This window comes from Rhinopithecus bieti, unplaced genomic scaffold (genome assembly GCF_001698545.2).
Source record: "Rhinopithecus bieti isolate Rb0 unplaced genomic scaffold, ASM169854v2 scaffold_7167, whole genome shotgun sequence".
Lineage (NCBI taxonomy): Eukaryota > Metazoa > Chordata > Mammalia > Primates > Cercopithecidae > Rhinopithecus > Rhinopithecus bieti.
In genome coordinates, this window is record NW_016805471.1 from 221,373 (window position 1) to 244,152 (window position 22,780).

General features: G+C 37.5%; 2 protein-coding genes across 5 annotated transcripts in view; one reads left to right on the forward strand and one right to left on the reverse strand.

The window, feature by feature from the left end:
* Positions 1-12,597, forward strand: part of CORIN (corin, serine peptidase) — a 227,637-nt gene extending 215,040 nt beyond the window's left edge. For both annotated transcript variants that reach the window (XM_017872647.1, XM_017872648.1), the window contains 3 exons: positions 2,243-2,514; positions 5,440-5,573; positions 9,860-12,597. In XM_017872647.1, coding sequence (XP_017728136.1) covers positions 2,243-2,514; positions 5,440-5,573; positions 9,860-10,042 — 589 coding nt within the window. In that variant the 3' untranslated portion in view covers positions 10,043-12,597. The remainder of the gene's footprint in view (positions 1-2,242; positions 2,515-5,439; positions 5,574-9,859) is intronic.
* A 106-nt stretch (positions 12,598-12,703) lies between these two features.
* ATP10D (ATPase phospholipid transporting 10D (putative)) overlaps positions 12,704-22,780 on the reverse strand; it is a 119,887-nt gene continuing 109,810 nt past the window's right edge. For all 3 annotated transcript variants that reach the window (XM_017872645.1, XM_017872646.1, XM_017872644.1), the window contains 4 exons: positions 21,200-21,280; positions 19,560-19,664; positions 18,374-18,561; positions 12,704-14,536 (listed from right to left, as the gene is read on the reverse strand). In XM_017872645.1, coding sequence (XP_017728134.1) covers positions 14,206-14,536; positions 18,374-18,561; positions 19,560-19,664; positions 21,200-21,280 — 705 coding nt within the window. In that variant the 3' untranslated portion in view covers positions 12,704-14,205. The remainder of the gene's footprint in view (positions 14,537-18,373; positions 18,562-19,559; positions 19,665-21,199; positions 21,281-22,780) is intronic.

Genomic DNA, 22,780 nt, shown 5'->3' on the forward strand with positions numbered 1-22,780 from the left:
CGCCACTGCACTCCAGCCTGGGTGACAGGGTGAGACTCTGTCTCAAAAAATAAAATAAAATAAAATAAAATAAAATAAAATAAAATAAAATAAAAGGATTAAAAAAAAAAAAATACTGACTCACAGGCCCCACCCAGCCCATGAGCTTCTGTTTCTATTGATATTGAATGATGTCCAGAGAATCACTATTTTAAAGGCTCCCATACGATTCAGTGTTCAGTCTGGGTTGAAAAACAATTGATCTAGCTAGTCAAATCAACCTGCTTTAGTTGATTTGATCACAAGCTCCCAAATAGGAACAGTGGTGGTGTGGCTGACTCACATTATCAGAGTATAAAGGAGTGCCCACAATTAAAGCTCTACTCTTGCCCCAACACTGTGGTCCAATAAATGTCAACATTTTTGATCCTGGCCATTCTGGTGAAGGAGAGCCTGGGAGTGAAGGAAGGGATGGAGGGAGTAATGAAGAACAAACCCTGCCTTTGTGGTTAGAGTCAAAAACATTCATTGAGCCATCATTAAATAGGTACTTGTTGAGGACCTACTATAGGCCAGGTACCAAGCCCTGTGACTACACTAGTGAAAAACACCAGCCAAATCCCTGCCTTCACAGAGATAACTATATTCTAGGGGCCAAGACATAGAAGAGACAAATGGTTATATCAATGTCATTGATATCAATGGATAGTATGAGAAGAAAATTAAAGCAGTATCAAGTAGAGTGAAGGGGACAGAGTAAGGGTGAGACAGGTTGGTTGGGAAAACAGCTCTGAGCAGATGATGTCTGAGTTGAGACCTGGATGAAGAGAAGGAGTAAAGATAAGACCGATGTGAGAGCTGGGGGAACATCAAGGGAAATAGCTCCTGAGTTGAGGATGCTCTTGGCATGTTCAAAATTAGCAACAAAGTCCTTGGGGTGAGAATGAGCATATGGTGTAGGGCCTCAGAAGCCAGGGATAGGAGTCTAGGGTTTGTCTCAAGTGTGATACAAAGCTTTTGGAGAATAGTGAGCAGAAGATGGATTGATCTAATTATATTTTTAAAATATTGCTCTGATTGATATAGGGGATATAGTCAATACATATCCTGATAGTAAGGAAAATGAATTATAGGGACTAAGATTAGAAGAAGGACCATGATTTGGGAGGCCATTGCATGGTCCAAGTAGTCAAGAGTAGCTTAGATTAGGATTGTAGCCATGGAGGAGGGAGAAACAGTAAGATGTGGGTTATATTTGAAAGTAGGAGTGGCGAAGACTTGCTGACACATTCAGTGTTGGGTGTAAGAAAAAGAGAAAATTCACCTGGGCTGGTTATAGTATTAAGTTACTGTAAACTGAATCCTGAAGGCTTAAATACTGTGAGATACATAGTGAGCCCTCAATAAATGTTGGCTATGATCAAATATCCAACTGAGAGTGTTAAATAGACCATTGACCATTAAGTCTGCAGCTCAGGGAAAGGATAGAGCTGGAGATACACATTTGGGAGTCACCAGGGTATGGTGGGATTTAAAACCACTGGGCTAGATGAAATCAAGGGTGTGAGAATATAAAGCTGAGAGTGAAGTTCCAGAGCATTTCAACATGTGGAGACTGAGAGCCAAAGAGGAGAACCCAGAGGAGAAGGCTGAGAGGGAAGGCCCATGAAATTGGAAGAAATTTTGGAGCATGGCAAGACCTCGAAGTCAAGTGAAGAAAGTATTTTAAGGTGGGAATCGACTAAAATATTGTTGACAAGTATTCAAAAACAGTGGAGTATGAGAATGACCATTGGAGGTTGTGGGTGACCTTTTTAAGCTCTGAGCTGGAAATCTGTAGGGGGTTCCTCTGGCATTTCTTCAAGTCACTTGCTCTTTCTTGGAGGAATGTCTTAATCTTGGCTTGTTTTTCTTTTTCACTTTTCCTCTTGCCCCTCTCTCTTCTACATAGCTTTTCATTATCTTACTCATTCTATGAAGCAAGTAACTAACTCTGCTTACCTTTAAAACTGAAGAAGTTTTATGTTAAAGACTAGCCCCATTCAGGAATCATGAGCTAAGCTTTCTGCAACAATAATACTTATTTATGAACCACTCAGGCTATTATATAAATGCCACTTACATGAATACATTGAGAAGTGGGCATGAAAATGGCCATTATTTACATAAATAAAATGTTTTAATTTTAATTTAAAATTACATGTGAATTTCACATGATAAACTGGAGTTTAAGATGCCAATAGCTCTTGAATTATAATTTTAGGAGAGAGAATGCTGCAGTTTGGAAAGTGGTGCTTGGCATCAACAATCTAGACCATCCATCAGTGTTCATGCAGACACGCTTTGTGAAGACCATCATCCTGCATCCCCGCTACAGTCGAGCAGTGGTGGACTATGACATCAGCATCATTGAGCTAAATGAAGACATCAGTGAGACTGGCTACGTCCGGCCTGTCTGCTTGCCCAGCCCGGAGCAGTGGCTAGAGCCTGACACGTACTGCTATATCACAGGCTGGGGCCACATGGGCAATAAAAGTAAGCCAGTGTATTAGTCCATTCTCATGTTGCTATAAGCACATACCTGTGATTGGGTAATTTATAAAAGAAAGAGGTTTAATTGAGTCACAGTTCTGCAGAGCTGGGGAGGCCTCAGGAAACACAGTCATGGTGGAAGGGGAAGCAAACATGTCCTTCTTCACATGGCAGCAGCAAGGGGAACTACCAAGCAAAAGGGGGAAAAGCCCCTTATAAAACCATCAGACCTCATGAGAACTCACTATCAAGAGAGTAACTGTCCCCCATGTTTCAATTATCTCCCACCAGATCCCTCCCATTACACGTGGAGATTATGGGAACTACAATTCAAGATGAGATTTGGGTGGGAACACAGCCAAACCATATCAGCCAGGATCTTCAGGAGCCTGAGAAACACTGTGTTCCTCAGTTGGAGGCTGAGGTGGGAGGATTTCTTGAGCCTGCAAGGTGGAGTCTGCAGTGAGCCGAGATCTCACCACTGCCTGAGTGACAGAATGAGACCCAGTACCTAGAACCAAAAACTAGGTAGCTTTTGGCCATAATTTCCCATTTTCTCTTACAAAAAGCCACAAATGGTAAATACTTAGCGATGTATCACACTTCATTTGCTGTGCAAATCATAGATAGACATTAATAATGAACCATGGCATTTAAAATGGTCAAGCTCAAATGCAGTCTCAAAAAATCCCACTCCACACCTCAGAATCTCTCTCCAGGGAGCTACTGTAAATGTTTTGGAGCTTCCTTGTGGCAGGAGGAGACCTGCCACAACTGTGCTTTGGACTGTCTCTAACTGCCTGCAGATAGCCCAATGATAGAGACAGTCACTGGGAATCTGCAGTCAAGTTGCAGGGTCATATCTCCAATTTTATGTTATGATTTGGTCTTGTGTGTATTACATCTGTAATACAACCTATAAGTCCTTCAAGAAAGCATATTGATTTGCTATTTGACTATTTCAATTGATTAAAATAGTTTGGCTGTGTAGATGACTTAAACATATAAAACACATGGAAATTAAAAATGTGTACTATGTACTTACTCTCAGCCCCTACAATGGACTCTCTCATTCAGTTTTACCTAATTTAGAATAATGATTGTTTGTTTGTTTGTTTGTTTTTGAGAGAGTCTCGCTCTGTCGCCCAGGCTGGAATGCAGTGGCATGATCTTGGCTCACTGCAACCTCTACCTCCCAGGTTCAAGTGATTCTCCTGCCTCAGCCTCCCAAGTAACTGGGATTACAGGCATGCGCCATGATGCCCGGCTAATTTTTTTTTTTTTTTTTTTTTTTTTTTTTTTTTTTTTTTTAGTAGAGACAGAGTTTTGCCATGTTGGCCAAGCTAGTCTCAAACTCCTGACATCAGGTGATCCACCCACTTGAGACTTAAACAAACAAACAGAAAACTCTAAGTACTGCCTACTCTGCCCATATCAAGTATAATGCCATGGCTTTCAAGAATGATAATGTATATTGGCATTCTGTTATTGGCCTTAGAAATTGTATATTTGAAAGAATTTTTTTCTTAAAATTTAGTCAGATAAGTTTTGAGTTACATTGTTTCATCAATTACAGAATGGAAAGGAAATTCAATAGGCAGAAGTCAATGACTTTTTTAAAAAAACTCACATGTAACAATCCTCCGACAATATCCATATTGAACTCGGAGCGAAACTGCAATGTAATGCACACTCCACACATGTAGTATAGCATGAATTGAGCCCAGGAGTTCGAGACCAACCTGGGCAACATGGTGAAACTCTGTTTGTACAAAAAAAAAATTAGCTTGGCATGGTGGTGTGTGCCTGTAGTCCCAGCTACTTGGGAGGCTGAGGTGGGAGGATTTCTTGAGCCTGGAAGGTGGAGTCTCCAGTGAGCCAAGATTTCATCACTGCCTGGGTGACAGAATGAGATCCTGTCTGAAAAAAAAGCAAAATTCTGCTGAATTCAGTAAGAAAGACCTGGTTGATCTGACTATACAACTTTCAAGCCTATAAAATGGAAAAAAAAAAAAAAAAGCAACTGCCTAACTCACCAGAGTGTTGTAAAGATTAAAGACAATGAGACCCACTAGTGCCCAAAAAATGTTAGCTATTTTTTTTTATTCTTTAGACAACCTATGAAACATCCACTGCCTGCATCACATTGATTTTCCTAAAAATGGCTCTTTCTTCCTATAAGGTATCCAGTGATGCTTCACCATCACTGTTTAAAAGAAGAACAGTGTGTATAATTTTGCAGAATGGCTAAACAGTGAAAGATTCACACTGCCTTGCTGCAAGAAATCCATTGTCGTTCTTCAAGAACTTTCAAGCAAGATGGAATTCACCTATTCTCTCTGTCAATACCAAGGGATGGCTTTGAGCTTTTCCACATCTCTCTGTCATATCCTCTAGGATTAGAGGTTCTTACCTCAAGTAATGGCTGCTGGGGCACATATTGAGACATAGTCTTTTCATCAAGAATAGGACAACCCTTCTCTGTTAGATTGAACAGGTTTTCTCTATTTTAGCAGAGCAGGACTATCATGCTGAGTTGACGCTGAGCTGGCAGCCTCCTATCTAGCAGCCAGCAGAGCTCTGGCTTGATTGTTTCATTTTCTTTGTAGTAGCTATTGTTTTTGTTATAGCATATGCTAAGGATGAACCAACTTACTTAACCAGTCTGGGCCTCGGTTTCCCCGTTAATAAAATAAAGGAGTTTCACTGAATAATTGCTATGAACACTTCTAACTAGAAAATTCTGATTCCAAACCAGCCGTGTCTTTAAAATGACATTTCAAGTAAAGAATATGCCTCTCTTGATATAAACATACTTATATTTGCATTTCATATTTGGCTAGCCTTACTAGCCTCACTTTTGAGTCATTTTACCAACATATGTATATTCTTTTTTTTTTTTTTTTTTTTTTTTTTTTTCAAATTCAGTGCCTTTTAAGCTGCAAGAGGGAGAAGTCCGCATTATTCCTCTGGAACAGTGTCAGTCCTACTTTGACATGAAGACCATTACCACTCGGATGATATGTGCTGGCTATGAGTCTGGCACAGTTGATTCATGCATGGTAAGTTGCTTTCTGGTTACCAAGGAGATTCATTTCAACAGTAACTTCAGTGGATTCCCATAAATTCATTATTACTCACGTACGGCCCTTTGGAAATATTTTTTGAAAATTGTTTGTTGCCAAATGTTTAATTATGTACAGCACATTTTCCTGCAGCTGGTACACAATTCTCGTAATTACACCCATCCTCTTTATTCAGGGTGCCTTCTACTGTCTCATCTACTGTATGGGGAACATCACCCTTGGTCAGCAACAGGAGAGAAACAATTTTTCTTGTTCATCTCATTCAACCATTTTAGTGGTTAGGACAAATGAGGTTCTAAGAGGAGCTAGTAGTAACCATGGCTTCCACCTGGCTGCCCCGGGAAGCAGGGCAGGCATGAAAGGACATTGTCAGTCATTGGGGTGATAGCATTAAGACACACATCAACACCCCAACTTCCAGGGTGTGAGACAGGACTAACTCTGTCTCAGGGGTCATCACACTGGTGGTGTCTGGGCCCTCACTTGATTGCCAGCATGTCCTCAAATGTCACTGAACTCAACCTTTAGATACTCAGGATTCATGGCCATGAGAGTTTGTAGAACATATTAACGTAACAGTGTAGAGCCTTTTTATTTTTACTTAACAGACACTCATCGAACATTATACTGGACTGGTTCCCAGGAAAGGAGGGAAAAGTGCGAGTGCTCAAATAAGCTTGTAACAAAAACTGGGGAAGACAGTTATTATACTATGCTGCTGTGAAGCACCTTTGTTATTTTACTGCTTTGGAGTAATTTGCTCCCTACAGTTTAGTAATGAAGAAAAGATACAACAGTGCTCTTAAGTACTAGCTCAATGTAAATACATTATATTTTTGATGATTCATTTTAGAATGGAAAAATCAGGGTATTGAAAATGGCCCTGTGGTTATTGCTTAGACAGTTGTCATGGGAAAGACGGAGCAGACAGCTCCCTTGGCGTTTCGCTGAGACCACCCTCCTTTCTGCCTCATGGCCTCACGTCATCCTGCTGAGGTGGATGGTGGTAAAGGAATCCCTCCCTTCTCTACAGGAGGACTGGATTTGAATTCCCAGGCCCAAAATAAAGTGTTGTAGGAGGCAGCATGATGTGGGTGTGGGGCACAGGACTTGAAGCCTGAAAGATCTGGGTTGGAGCTCATCTCTGCCATTACGAGCAGTATAACCTGGTGAAGTTATCTAACCTCTCTGGATAGCTTTCTCATGAGTAAAATGGGACTAATTCTGTCCGTGAAGATTAACTAAGTTAATGTATTTGGAAGCCTGTATCTTTCACATATCTGTATATGATATCTGGCACATACTTAGACATTCAATGAATAGTAATTACACCAATATTAACATCTATCAGTTTAGCGCTTATTATGTTTCGGGCTCTCTGCAAAACGCTTTCTAATAACTCATTTAATTATCATAATCAACCCATATGGCGGTGTCTTTATTTTCCCTAAACAGATCAAGAATACAGGAGATTAAGTAATCTTCCCCAAATCAGCCAGCATGAAGGTGGTAGACTGAGAATATGAAACCGGGCAGTGTGGCAGCAATGATTAATATAAATACATTTCTCCCTCTCTCCAATGTCATCTGGAGGTTTATCAAAAACTAGCACCTCTTGGCACATGTTCAAGATCATCTCTTGGCAATTGCTAAAGGAGGGGAAGGGAGATGATTCCTTGACAGAGAGCTGAAGGCCCACAGACACAAGCACAGGCATGTTCTTATCATGATGCCTAATAAGAACCAGGTCTTGCCAACTTCTTTAGTAGTGGGATTTCAGTGGTGTAGGTACACTAAATGCATACCAGATATTCTCTAACACAACTTCAGGTAGAAAACAAAACAAACAAAACCTACTTTTTACTATATCAGAAGCAAATGTTTCTACTTAAACCTCTATTATATGACATATATTATTTTCCTTAATCATAACAGGACATAATGAAGTGTGAGTTTGTCTGTGACAATCTATAAGTCAATACTGAAGCCAAATATGTTGATTTCAAGCCCAATATTACAAAGAGGACCAAAAGAACAAACCAGATCCGTTGTGCCTTTAGATGTAGTCTCACTTTCATTTTTAATTGCTTGCTTTTCACCTTTTGTTTTGCACTTAATGGAGTGCCTACCTGACTCACTGAGCCTAAATCAAAACCTACATCTCAGGAAGGCATTTTTTATTCCTCGCCACCTGGAAGTCATCACTCATTCCTTTGAACTCCTCTTTCTAGCCTTTAGATTCTGCTTTCATGTGAAGTTATTCTTGTTACCCAAGCTGACTTTTGGCTGCTCTGGGACAAAAACAGTGCTTATTTGTTTCTTTATACACTAGCACAGAACTTTTCAAAGAGTAGATGCTAAATAATTATTTTATTAAATGTCTGATCTGGAAGTGAAAATGTGCTGACATTGTAAACACGTTCCATTTTAATCACTCTCTGACACCATAGTTCCACTTCAATAGGTGAGCATCTTATTTATTTTATATAAGGAGAAATCAAGAACGAAATACCCTATGTGTATGAAATATGTGAAAACAAATTTGTGAAAACAGTTTGTGAAACGTTTCTAGGAAATTTTTCTTTTTTGTCTAAGCATTATATACATGTAACAGATAAATTTTGCTTTAAAAAATTCAATTAGGTTATTAGGCAGAAAAATTTATTCAGCTCTTTGCAAGTTCTATGCTTATGATTTTGGCTTAGGGTATTGGAAAGTTACAAATTCAAAGATCATCACTTACACAAAAGCGTACAGCACAATCAAAATTTTAATCTTTTTCTTCTTCTTCTTCTTTTTTTTTTTTTTTTTTTAAGATAGAGTTTCACTCTGTCTCCCAGGTTGGAGTGCAGTGGCGTGATCTCAGCTTATTGCAACCTCCACCTCCTGGGTTCAAGCGATTCTTCTGCCTCAGCCTCTGGAGTAGCTGGGATTACAGGTTTCCACCACCAAACCTGGCTAATTTTTGTATTTTGAGTAGAGACAGCATTTCACCATGTTGACCAGGTTGGTCTGGAACTCCTGACCTCAAGTCATCTGCCCGCCTCGGCCTCCCAAAGTGCTGGGATTACAGGCTTGAGCCAGCGTGCCGGGCCCAATTTCTCTTTCATAGCAATAATATTCACTAATGTTCCTAAGAAGCAGAGTGGCCTAGTAGTTATAGAGTCTTGTTACTAGGCTGCTTGGATTCAGATCCAGCCTCTGTCAATGAACAAGTTATTTAACCTGTGCTTCAGTTTCAACATCTCCAAAACAGATATAATAAATAATATAAACTCTTAGGTATTTTGTAAAGATTAAATGAGCTACTATGTGGAAAATGTTTAGGAAAGGATTGAGAAACATTAGTCCTATGTTCTTCAACAATACCAAGTAGGAAGACCATAGATATGCTTCTAATTTTGAAAGTCTGTAGGTCGAGTATTTGTAAACTTCCACAATGAATTCACATATTTACTTTTTTTTCCCCCCATGGTATCAGCTCTTCTTTTTCGAGGCAGTGCAGAATATACCTTTGTTTTCAGATGTAGCAAATATTGCTATCTCTAATGCCATAGCATTTTATCGTTAACTATATTTGGGGGAAAAACCGAATATAATTCAACTGGAATCCTTCAATGTCATGAATGAAAATCCCTATATATATGAAATAAAATACAGGCTATTAATGAAATATTCATTATAAATAATTTTAAGTGGTCCTGTTTTGTATTCAACTATGCCAAATTTAAAAGTCTTAAGAACTATTAAGAAGCGTAGTAAGGGACCCCAAATTGTGTTATACTTAATGTATTCATTCACAAAGCCAGATTCTTGAAAATAGATATTTTAGAATATGTTTGTAGTACTGTGTGTGGAGGGAATCTTTATTCCATTTTGGGTAGTTTCCACAGTCATAAGTCAAGCTTAAATTAGAATGAGGTCAATTTTGAGGTAATTAGTTCTGATAGTTTTAAAAGCTTTACGACGTATTTGTGTAAGTGCAGAAAATGCCTGAAAAGGTCTTTTAATTTTCTGGGGAAAAAATACAATTTCTTCCCAAGCCACTCCACCTTTTAATGATCAGAGTTTAAGATGTTTATTTGAAAGTTCTGTTTTTACAGCGGAAAGCACAATTCCTCCACAGGCTGACAAGGTAAGCTTTGTTGAAACTTTCCAAATTGGTTAATCTGGGTTTAGCTTTATTGTATCCTCAGGATAGTATGGACACACATTACGGCCCTGAAATGCCAGTTACTAACTCCCATTGCTACTCATTGCAGGGCGACAGTGGTGGGCCTCTTGTTTGTGAGAAGCCTGGAGGACAGTGGACATTATTTGGATTAACTTCATGGGGCTCCGTCTGCTTTTCCAAAGTCCTGGGGCCTGGCGTTTATAGTAATGTGTCATATTTCGTCGAATGGATTAAAAGACAGATTTACATCCAGACCTTTCTCCTAAACTAATTATAAGGATGATCAGAGACTTTTGCCAGCTACACTAAAAGAAAATGACCTTCTTGACTGTGAAGAGCTTCCTGCAGAGAGCTGTACAGAAGCACTTTTCATGGGCAGAAATGCTCGACCGTGCACTGCAAATTTGCATGTTTGTTTTGGACTAATTTTATTCAACTTATTTTTTCACCTTCATTTTTCTCTTATTTCAAGTTCAATGAAAGACTTTACAAAAGCAAAGCAAAGCAGACTTTGTTCTTTTGCCAGGCCTAACCATGACTGCAGCACAAAATTATCAACTTTAGAGATTTAAAATCATGCAGGTGCTACAGTAACAGGTTATGGAACGTTCTCTTCTATCCTATCACAAAAAAAGACATAGAGATTTAGGCTATCTCTGCCAGTTTTTGTTTCTCAAGCTCAGTGCATAGTGGTAAATTTCAGTGTTAACATTGGAGACTTGCTTTTGATTTATTAAAAGCCAAGATAATTTACACATTTAAAGTATTTACTATTACCCTTCTAATGTATGCATAATTCTGAGAAGTGATGAAAGACAGCAATAAAAGACCAATGCCATCCATTTAGGTAGCAAGACATATTGAATGCAAAGTTATTTAGATATCAATATTAACACTTGACTTTATAGGACCCCATTCTGGATGTATATCAAGATTATAATTTTATAGAAGAGTCTCTATAGAATTTTCCTCATAGCTGGGTTTGTTCAGGATATATCAGTTGGCTGATTGAGACTGCAACAACTAGATCAATATTTATGGACAATATTTTGTTTTACTTATGTGGCAAAGAACTGGATATTAAACTTTGCAAAGGAGAATTTAGACGAGAGATGCAATTTTTTAAAAGAAAATTAATTTGCATCCCTCACTTAATTAAATTTATTTTCAGTTTTCTTGTGTTCATCCATACCAACAAAGTCATAAAAAGCATATTTTAGAGCACAGTAAAACTTTGCATGGAGTAAACCATTTTGTAACTTTCCTCAAAAGATGTTTAATATCTGGTTTCTTCTCATTGGTAATTAAAATTTTAGAAATGACTTTTAGCTCTAGACCACTTTACACAACTCAATTTCTGAAGCAATTAGTGGTAAAAGTACTTTTCCCCACTAAAAAGCTTTAAAACACAAATCTTCATATATACTTAATTTAATTAGGCATCCATTTTGCCTTTTAAACAACTAGGATTCCCTACTAACCTCCACCAGCAACCTGGACTGCCTCAGCATTCCAAATAGATACCAATTTTATACATGTATTTTTGTATCTTTACTATGTATAAACATATTTGAAATTCAAAAAGTTGTTTTAGCAATTTCTATATTAATCATTTCCTGTCCTGCAGTTTGTATAAACCTAAGGAGAGTGTGAAATCTAGCAACTGAATTGTGGTCACAATTTTGTGAAAGTTTAAGAACATATGTCAGTTTTGTTATAGTTGTAGGTACATATTTAATGTATCAACTTTTAGCCTTGCTCAACTTAGGCTCAGTGAAATACACATATTATACTTATTTTAAATAATTCTTAATACAAATAAAATGGTCTAATCACCTTTTTTTTTTATGGATATGGGTGGCAAGTCGTAAGAAATTGTTTCTGTCTCTCTAACAGCATGCTGGCAGCCTGTTTACCAATCACAGTTCACCTCCCTTATATCTCACTCTCACAGGTTCATGCTCTTTCATTTTAGAGGATCAGTGGCTCCTCGACTGGTCTGAAATTAGAGGTTGCTAATAGTCTCACATTGCCCATTGAGTGTCCAGTGGGAACTTTAGTCCTGGTAAGGGCACACAGATCTTTAATGTCTAGAGTACATTTTGGGAACTCAATACAATTATTTTATAAATCCTATGTATAAGATTATATCCCAAAATGTATACTATTAATCAATTTTCTTATCTACTGACAGCAATGATATAATACTTGGTCCCCCCCCCACCCCCCAATTTGGTGAAGTGCACTGAACACCAGATCGCATCAGCTTGGGTAACTTTATGTAAAAGAGTTATTGACTTATAAACGTGACCCTTTAAAAGCTTCATACAGATCCCAGCCTCTTTAGGCTAAGGTCTAAATGTGTTTCAGAATTCAAGATTTTCCAAATTTTAAAAGGAAATACAGTTTAGCACTCAGTAATGAAATAATATATTTGTAGCAAAGTATATGAATGATAACATTAAGTACATAAATAGCTTTACATTTGTTCAGGGCATAGAATTTTGGCCTAATTTATAAAAATATTTCAGTTTTCAGAGGTTTGGAGGTTTTAGAATTGTGGATACGAGATTGTGACCCTATCACATTAGCACTCAGTATTTTCCTCTATTCATATGTACAGATAATTCAATTCTGAAAATTGATCTTTTCTTTAGTGTTTTGGCTCATTCTTTGTCCTGAGATGCTAACCTTTTTATTTACAAGTGAACATATCTCTAAATTATTGTTTATCAGGAGACGACGATCTCAGGGAATGAATGCCAACTGCTGCGAGGATAATAAATGATATGACATCAGTGATTTTCCATATAAGGCAAAAGCAATATTCTGGTAAAAGGCATGCTTTGTGACTTTCCTTCTAAGTTCTGGTACTAATTACAGTTGGATTTGGCAGATGTTTATAAGAGTGATGATGATTTTTCAGTATACATTATTTATGAAACAGTTTATTTATAAAAACAGTCATAAGAAAGCAGAAAGCAACTTCCATTAGCTATGTGAGATTTTGAAAGTTCTAGAAATCAGCTTATGTAAAAGACTATTTCCAAGAATAACAGAAGGCTACAAAAATGTCAGACCAAAATAGTAGGCAGAAGGTAGAAAACTAAACCCTGAGAATAACAGTCATTAAGAAGACCTTGAGGCAGACGTTGCATATGAGCATGGAGATTCAGGAAGGAAATTCTGGATGATTGGTGGCTGACAACTTTCAAATATAATAAATAGAGAAAGGAATTCACAAGAACTTCAAACAGGAATATATGATTTTATAGTAGTACCTGGCCTTACTTAGCATAAAGTAGTTTATTTGTTACAACTAAAGCCAGCATACATGATTTGCAATAGCAGTAAACTTGCTATAGACATTCCTGTCCTCAAATGTATTTTAAAACCAAATTTTTCTAAGAACCTCATAGAAACCTCCAGAGAACAACCTGTATTAGTTTCAGTTTATATCTCATATTTTAGAGGCTCCAACACCTGAAAAGTCTTAGGGTATTGTAAAAACTATGAACCTTCAAGTGGCCTCTGGAAGATTGTTTTGAAATTGATTATATCACTTCGATCAGGCTATTGTCAGTTTTAAAATACAGGAAATTGCCCAGTGGGCTGTTTGTCTGCCTGATCTATGGCTTCAGTTTCCTAACTGACAACATCTATACAGAGGCAGATCTCATAAAAGGTCTTCTCTTGATTGGAACCTGAGAGAGGAATGCATTCCTGGTCCCTGAGGAAACCCTAGAATCCCTCTTTCTCCTTTCCAATGAAGGCTCCACCTCAGGAAAACATTGAAATGAGCAGAGAGATATGCCTACATCTTCAGTCAGAAGACCTAAAGCATCTTCCCACAGAAAATAAAAAGCTATTAATAGACACTAATTGTATTTTAAGCAGTATAATTATACCTATTTTAGGTACCTTGTTGTTTAAAAGGCTCTTGGGATTTTACCTGTAAATTAACCATCTACGTTTTTTCCGTATTTCCTCTGAGTCCTAACCAATTCATTAAAAACTACTTTTTTCTTAATAAAAAAAATTCAGATTGGAGCCTGACCATTTAAAAGCATTTCTCTAGAATATAAGATCTCCTAGTAAAATAAATATGTCTCAAATGACTCCCCTTGAAAATATTTGAATTTCTAAGAGAATGAAAATGCTTTTACAAAATCCAAAAAGTTTTACAAAAGCATTTGGTTCTGAATTAAATATTTCACTTCCTTAAACTCTGTCTAGGTCAAACTCTAGCCCTCTATTACAAATGTATATACAAACATACAATAATGGTCATCATGTCAGCTCTTCCAAGCCCAGTAAAATGCTCATGTCCCTTATGGAAAAACAAGTCATTCTTGCTTGGAGAGATATCGCTTCAAAATCCCTCTTCCAACCTTGAAAGAATACTTGCAACTCCAAGGAGGGTGTCTACCTTTCTTAATCTTTGCAGCGTCCAGCCATCTCAAAGGCCTGAGTTTCAGAGTAGCCGTGATCTAAAGCAGTTTCACACAGAGATAAGTTTCCTTGCTCAATAGCACAGGAAGTTGCTGACTTCATTGCAAATACAGCAGAAGGGCCAGGCATGGGTTTTCTTCCTGACTTGTCAGCTGATTGGTTAGCATAGTTTGATGTCTCTTGATTCATCTTTCCAGCTCCTCTCCACTTCTTGAGAGCTTCAGTCCTCTCCTCTGGAGTTAATCTGTCAAAGTGCTTAGCTCTCAGAATTGGAGATGGAAAGAGGGATCCCTGAAGAACTCTGTATACAAACCTAGGTGACAAGAAACATCATTAGAATTAAATTCACCTCAAATGCATTATGGAAAATCCCCCAAATACTAACCAATTAAAAAAGCAAAAGGGTCTGGTGGCCACTTGGCTCCTGAAATAAAGGGAGAGGGTAACTGAACTCTAATGTAAAATGGAGATAAAACAATATTAAATAAATTAATATTTGTAAAGCACTTAGAAAACAGTAATTGTCATGTAAGTGTTTATTAAAAAACAAAAATAACATCTATAAAAGTAGAGATATAAATAGTTGCTACATAGGCTTAATATTAGGTTAAATGAGACAATACATACAAAGCAGGCAGAGTGTTGACACACAGTAAGTGTTAAAAATGCTATTTGTATCAGTTTCCTATGGCTATCGTAACAAAGTACCACAAATGTGTCCCTTCCTAGACTAAGCTGGCAGTGTTTCTTCTGGTATAATGTTCTCAAAAGTCTTGTGACTCTCCTATGTATGTCACTGGGATTTATGCCACTAGATAAGAGGTACTACCACAGATCTTTCCTGTATAACCTCATTTCTTTTCCTGGTTACTACTACAATGGTTGAGGAGATCTAGGAATCACATAACTAATCTCTTCAGCACTAGCAGAAAGGTTGTCCAGCTATGCTCTCAAACTTCTCCCCAAAGCATACTCCTAACAGTCAATCTCCTAACTTTAGCAACTTTTGCAATCTGGATAGACTGAGAATTTCCTAAACCAAGTTCCTTGTGGCTTAGCAGTTTTCCCTTCAGTATCTTTCCTCTCACATTTTACTATAAGCAGTAAATCAGGACACACCTTCAATACTCTGCTTAGAAACCTCCTCAGTCAAATATCCAACTTCACTGCTTACAAATTCTGCTTTCTATATTACTGTAGAACACAATTTAGCTAATTTTCCGGCCAGTATTTGCAAGATCCACTTCCCTCAAATTCCCAAAGCATGTTCCTCATTTTATTCTGAGTCCTCATCAGTGTACTTGAAAATTCATATTTCTAGCAACTTTCTGTGTATGATGATATATGTATTCTCTATATCTGATGATACAGGCTTTCTCTGACTTCTTCATTTTCTTCTGAAACCTCACCAGCAGTAACTTAATTTTTCAGTAATGCAAGACTGTTTTCATATTATAAAAGCAATTAATGTAATTTACTACACTAACAGTATAAAAAAAGATAATCTTATCTCAATTGATACAAAAATTTATTTATTTTTTTAAATGTGAAAATAAGGAATAGAATGGAACTTCTTTAATCTGGTTAATGGTATAGTCATAACATTCTATATAATAATTCTATATAATAATAATTAATAGGAAAATATGGAAACCTTTCCTTCTGGGATCAGAAACAAGACAAGTTTCCCCAGCCAGGTCAATAAGAAAAATCAAGTGCTTACATATTGGAAAGAAAGAAACACAATGGTCATTATTTGCTAATGGCATTACTATATATGTAGAAAATCTAAAATAAAATATTGGAACTAATAAGTAAATGTAGCTATCAAGATCACTGATTACAACTTTAATGTGCATATTTCTACCAAGGGCCTGGGTAAGGAAGTCTAAGAGGATTTTTCTATATGTGCCTCAAAATTCTCCCTGCCTCTGCCCATTACCCAATTTCAAAGCCACTTCCATAGTTTTCTGCATTTGTTATAGCAGAAACCGATTCTGGGTACCCAAATCTGTATGAGTTTCCTATGACTGCTATACCACATTATTACAAACTTGGTAGCTTAGAATTACAAAAATTATTCTCTCAATGTTTTCAAGGCAAAAAATATGAAATTAACTTCACTGGGCCAAAATCAAGGTATTGGAAAGGGTGTGCTCCCTCTGGACCCTCTAGAAGAGCATCTATTCCTTGCCCCTTCCAGCTTCTGGTGGCTTATGACATTTCTTGGCTTGTGGCTAAGGAATCCATGATCCCATAGGCATAGTGCCTTCTCCTCTTCTGTGTCAAATCTCCCTCTGCCTCTTTTCTTATAAGGACACTTGTGGTTACATTTAGGATCCACCTGGATAATTCAGAGTAATCTCTTTGTCTCAAGATCCATAATGTAATCACTTATGCAAAGTTCTTTTCTTGCCACATAAGATAAAATTTACACGTTACAGAGATTAGGACATGGAAATCTTTTAGGGAGTCATTTTTTTAGTATACCACAAAAATACTAGATCTATACTGTTAAAGGCCCAGAATTTTAAAGCCAAAACCTTAATTGCTTTTCAGAAATTCTATGTTTGTCTTGTCAGTTTTTAATCTGGAAGCTGGCAATAGCAGTGAGGATTATAGAAGTATCTTAGTTTCACAGTGATATTGTTATATATAAGTACCATTGAGTAACTCAGACGGGTTTTCTTATGCATTTCTAGAAGAGACATTGGTCAGCAACAAAAGATTGTGTCCGTTGTGCTGTATGATACAGTTACAGATTAGAGCGGGCAAACTTTTTCTGTAAAGGGTTGGATAGTAATATTTTAGGCATTGCAAGCCAGACAAACTTTATTGGAACTATTCAGTTCTGCTGTTGTATTGCAAAAGCAGCCATAGATCATATGTAAATGAGTATGGCTTTATTTACAAAATCAGACAGTAGGCCAAATTTGGGCTGTTTGTCACAGTTTGTTGACGCTGTTATAGAATAACATGAACTCACCACTATGACTCTCAATTATGTTTAAAAAAGGAGAACAACTATTTGTTGTAATCTTTTCAGCTAAACAGATTTTGTGAAACTGCAGAGACAATGAGTTCCGTGTTCCAAGAATCTATCCATATATTAAAAACCCATGTATTCTTCTTAGTCATTTCCATCCCATACAATATTATAAATCAGATTAAACTAGAACTGGGGGAATAACTGAACTCAGATAAAGGAGGAAAGTTGAAAAGTGTTCAGTGTTTACAGATTGTAGTAGAGACTGCTACTTGTCCCTCAATACCCATTCTCCCTTTCTTCCTTTTAGAAACTCCGAGATTTTAGCCACTCAGTTACAATGTACATATGTAGGTTCATGCCACTACAAGAAAACAAACAAACAAAATACAAAACAAAGTTGCTTGCCCTCTACTTTCCCATTCCTGTATACAGGGGCAAGCAGGGTTGGGGATCAGCTGAGGAGTCATCTTCAGTCATGCAGATGAGGGCTGCTATCGTTGGAATTCCCTTCAAATGAGTTTTGGAACAACATGACTTGTTGAAATTTAGCAGCTGTTTTTACAATATTAAGAGATAGGACCTTAAGAGGTGATAAGGCAGAGACCCCATGAGTGAGATTAATGCCATTATAAAAGGGCGAGTTCGATCCCCTTTTGCCTCTTTGCCCTTCCACCATCTGAAGGTGTAGTGTTCAAGGTGCCATCTTGGAATTGGAATCATCAAATCTTCTGGTGGCTTGACATTAGACTTTTCAGCCTCCAAAACTGTGAACCAATAAATTTCTGTTTATAAGTTACCTGTGATATTCCACTGTGGCAGCACGAAATGGACCCAGACAAGGGGCTGACCACTGGGAGACAGTAAAGTAAAAAGATAGAGGAAAGGATTTAGATCCTTAGATAACTCTGTGAAGCAAAGCTACCCTATCCCTGTAAACTGTCAACCAGATAAACTTTTTCATGAGAGGTCAATCAGTCTCTCGGTTTGCTTAAGCCATTTATGTTCTCTGATAAAACAGTTAAAACCAACATTTTAACTAGGACACAAATGGACTTTCTCACTACTAAACAGGGTGGCCTGCCAACCATTCTTAGTAGTTACTTGAAGGATTCCTAGCCTATGATTCCATTTATTCTCTCAATGATAAAATAAATACCATACCTGGGCAGAAGAGCAATGCACGTTGTGAGGATACAAACTAAATAGAATACTGGATCCAGCATGTGCTCCTGCATAATCCAGTAGGGGTTGGATGGTGGGTTGCAAGTTACACACATGGCTCCAAAAACTATAGCAAATAAAAAATAAGACAAGATGCTACCAGTGATGACCAGCATGTGAATCCAAGTCTGTAAGACAAGACGAACAGAGGAAATGAATGCTCTCTCACTGATACGGTATTGCCACCTGGACAAATCTGCTCCATTAAAGAGACAACACATCTAAGCACTGGATGAATGGCGTAACAAACCTTAACAAACAAAATATAAGATATCAAAGAGATGGGAGTATTTTTTGTGAATGAGTTACCTCACTGTTTGAATTCTGTAAAACTAACTCAAATGCCAAAAGGGAATTCTGTTGACTAGTTTATTCTATACTATCCATGCACCAAGAGGTGTCTGGATTTTCTTCTTAATTTTTTTTCATATAGTTACTCATTGGTCTGTTTCCTTGTTAATGTAATACCTTAACCCAGTGAACCTCAAACTTAAGCCATTCAAATAGGTGTTAGACAGTACTGTTGCTCACAAATACTGTTATTCTGCTCCCTGAGTAAGCATTAAGATGGATGATATTTCCACACTCCCTTGAAATTAAGCATGGCCATATGTCTTGCTTTGACTAATAAAATGTGATTACAAGGGGTATGTAAAACTTTCAGGTTAGAAGCATGTAAGAGCTGGTCTGCAGTTTTCCATGCTGTCTCCTTTCCTTCCATACTGACCAAGAAGTTCTCTCAGAGGACAGTTGCTTCTAGAGCTGTCTGGAATATCAGCCAACTTTATATGAGCAAGAAATAAATGTCTGTGTGTCATACCACAGCCTAGCTACTTTCATATTCATGCATATCTTGCAATATGATTTTTCTTAACATTGGCTCACTAATTAAGTAACTTTATCTAGAAAGAAAAGTACAATGAGATATCATCCCACAGACACAGGTTAGGATATGGAGACAAGGGAACCCCTGTACGTTGTTGATGGGAATGTAAGTTAGTACAACCACTATGGAGAACAGTTTGGAGGTTCCTCAAAAAACTAAAAATTGAGCTCCAAGCTAACTAAAAATTATCCCCAAGCATAAAAGATTTTAGGCTACTTCAGAGGTGAGAAAACCACTCACCAAACTCTTGCTTTCAATGACCAGATGGAGGAGAATGATGAACAGAGCAGCTGTGTTCAGGGGGTTTCCAAACGCAAAGATGTCAATATCTGAGCCCTGGTAGGTCTAGAAAGAGAGGACATTAGATGATCTTAGATAGTTGTGCAACTTGGTGTGGGTAACATCACTTTATCTACAATTCAACCAAGGCTTGAGTCCCTTCTACAAGGTCCCTGTGAACTGGCCATTTGAAATAAACTTGAGCTTTTCACAAGTAAATAATAAACTTTTTTTTAATAAACAAATAAATACACTTTTCACAAGTAAGAGACTGACTCTCTTCCAGACAGGGCATCTAATCTTCAGTTTTTTTCAACTGGAATTCCTCTTTATTCTGAATTATAATTGATCCTCCTGGAACCTTTTACTCACACTGCTAGCTTTTTAAGGTATAGAGAAATTTGTTCTATTTAACAGAGCTACAAATCTTTGAGGCAGCTATCATGACTATCTTTCCGAGGAAAATATACCCTCCTTTCATATATGTCTTCAAGTCCTTAAACTATTCCTCTAATGACACAATTTTCTCATGTTTCACCATCATCTTCATTCTCTTCTGAATATACTTCAGACTGCCTTGTTTATATTTCCCCTGAAGTGCAGTATGGCCAGAAAACTCTAGCAAGCCTAATTCAAATGATTTTATTTGAATAAAGAATAAAAATTGTTAATTTAGAAATGATAATCTTTTTCATTCTTAACACTGTGCTTCTATTAACACCATCCATGATACAGGTGTTTTCTTTAGGAGAGGGGTATATGTGGATGAGCAGCTATACAATGCTGCTTTGTGCTTGGTGTTAGCCTAAATTTTTTAAAATTAAAGTTTATGCATTCTTTGCTTTGTTACATTTCTTCCATTCTTTACCTGTAAAACAGGTTTTATAGTTTTGGAGACACTACTTACGGAATCTTAAATTTAATGCTCTGAATGTCATTCGAGTAGAATTAGCCCAGCACTCACTAATAAAAGCTGTCATATTCTGGCATTTCCTCTCTGATTTTTTTTAGACAGGGTCTCAGTCTGTTATCTAGGCTGGAGTGCAGTGGCACGATCACAGTTCACTGAGTTCACTGCTGCCTAGACCTCCTGGGCTCAAGCGATCCTCCAACATCAGCCTCCCAAATAGCTGGGGCCACAGGTCCACACCACTACACTCAGCTAATTTTTAAATTTTTTGTAGAGACGGTGGCCTCACTGTGTTGCACAGGCTGGTTTCAAACTCCTCAACTCAAGCAATCCACCTGCCTTGGCCTCCCAAAATGCTGAGATTACAGGTGTGAGCCACTGTACCCAGCCTGTCTGATTTTTGACTAATCTAATTATATAGCCAGACATCCAATTTTGTTCAAGTCGTTGATAAAAATTTTTAAGCAGTACAGGGTTAACAAGAGGCCTAAGAGGACTCAAACTAGGTATGTCTATCTAAATTTAATCCGTTACCTAACATATATTTTTGGGGAGATTATACTTTAGTCAGTTTATAATCAACTTGATTATATGAGCAATCTGCCCTCCTTTATGCTGATATTGGTGGCATAGTACAAAGAAGCATCATTGATTCATTAATAACAAATATACTGAGTGAACAAAGACTCACAAAATAAGGCACAAAGAAGCAGACCAGGCTTTGATAAAAAGCATCCAATAAGGTGATCCAGAAGGTATGGGGTAAGTATGCCTAGAAATGAAGCAGATAACGAGGAGGGAGTAAGATTAACAAGGGTCCAAGAAAAGAAACAACACAAGCCAGTACTTACATTTGTTTCTCTGAGAGAAAGCTTCATTTCTTCAGGTGGTGTTTGTCAACAGAGATAAAGATAAGGGTAACTGAATGTGATGGGTTCACAAGTAAACACGATGAAAAAAATCCTTGAAGGAAAGTTTATTAAACTCATGTTGCCTTTATTACAGGATAAAATTTAAATCTAGCTGAAATACAGCCAGTAGTACTAACTTCTCCTTTCCTACTGATCAGAAAGTACTGTTCCAAAACTTTTCCAACTCTATCCATTCCTCTTTCTCTAAATTACTCCTTTCATTCCAATTCACTATCAACTGTCTCTATGAATGGCTGGATAGCCATCTAACCGTCCTCTTTGCTTCCTCCCCTATTCTCAATCCAATCTTCCCAAATCAGCCAGATGGTCTTAAACACATTTCCCACTTAGAAAAAAAGGCACCTTGCTGCCTTTTTTCCCCAATTTCTTAAGGCAAATTGGAAATGGACTTAAAAAAATGTAAACCAGGTTATGCCATCTCTCTAATTAATCAAATTGACTCCTTCCACTCCCTCCAATGACTTCCCACTGCATTTCCAACACAATCTAAGTTTCTTCTCATGACCTATAAGGTCCTACCTGGTTTGCTCACTGAATAGTTCTCCAGGTTACTTCTTGCCATTTTGATTCTGCAATATGGACCTTCATTCTTTTCCTCAAATGTGCCAGATCCATTCTTTCCTCAGGGATTTACCTGTGCTATTCTCTCTGCCAGGAATTCTTGTCCTGGACCTCCTACATGAGCAGTTCCTTATTACTTGTATCCTAGCTCAAATATCTCTTCCTCATACAGGCACACCAAGCCAGTCTAAAAGTTGTGCTCACTCAGGCACTTACTACTATGGAAACCTGAGAAGTATCTCATCACCATCAGGAATAATTATATCTGTTTAATAAATTTTCTAGTTTTGTCAGCGGAATGCAAGCATCATAGAGTAGAACGCTGACTCTTTTATTCAAGTGACTAAAACAGTGTCTTGTACATACCAGGTGCCCAACAAATATTTATCAGGTTAATGAAGTATTCGTATACAAGTTTTCATGTAGTAAACTGCTTCCTACACAAATCTTAGAGAAAAAAAGAAAAAATAAGAGACAAAAAAAATATAGTCAAATGATTGAAAATGATTTTTCAAACAAGAGCCAACTCTGAAGTTGGATTCTGGGGCTGTGTGAAGGATTCTGAGGCTGCATTCAGATCCAGCAGGAAAGAGTGCTATCATTTATTAGTGATATCTGCCATGAACAAAATCGGAAAAACATGTGTCACATCCCTGAGCTAGTCTTTTCCTAACATGTTCTCAGTCTTGTTTTCTTCCAAATGCAGAGGCTGAAGCTTCCTTGAAAATGTTATACTGTCTCTTAAAGAACAAAACTTTATAAATATACAAATTCTCCAT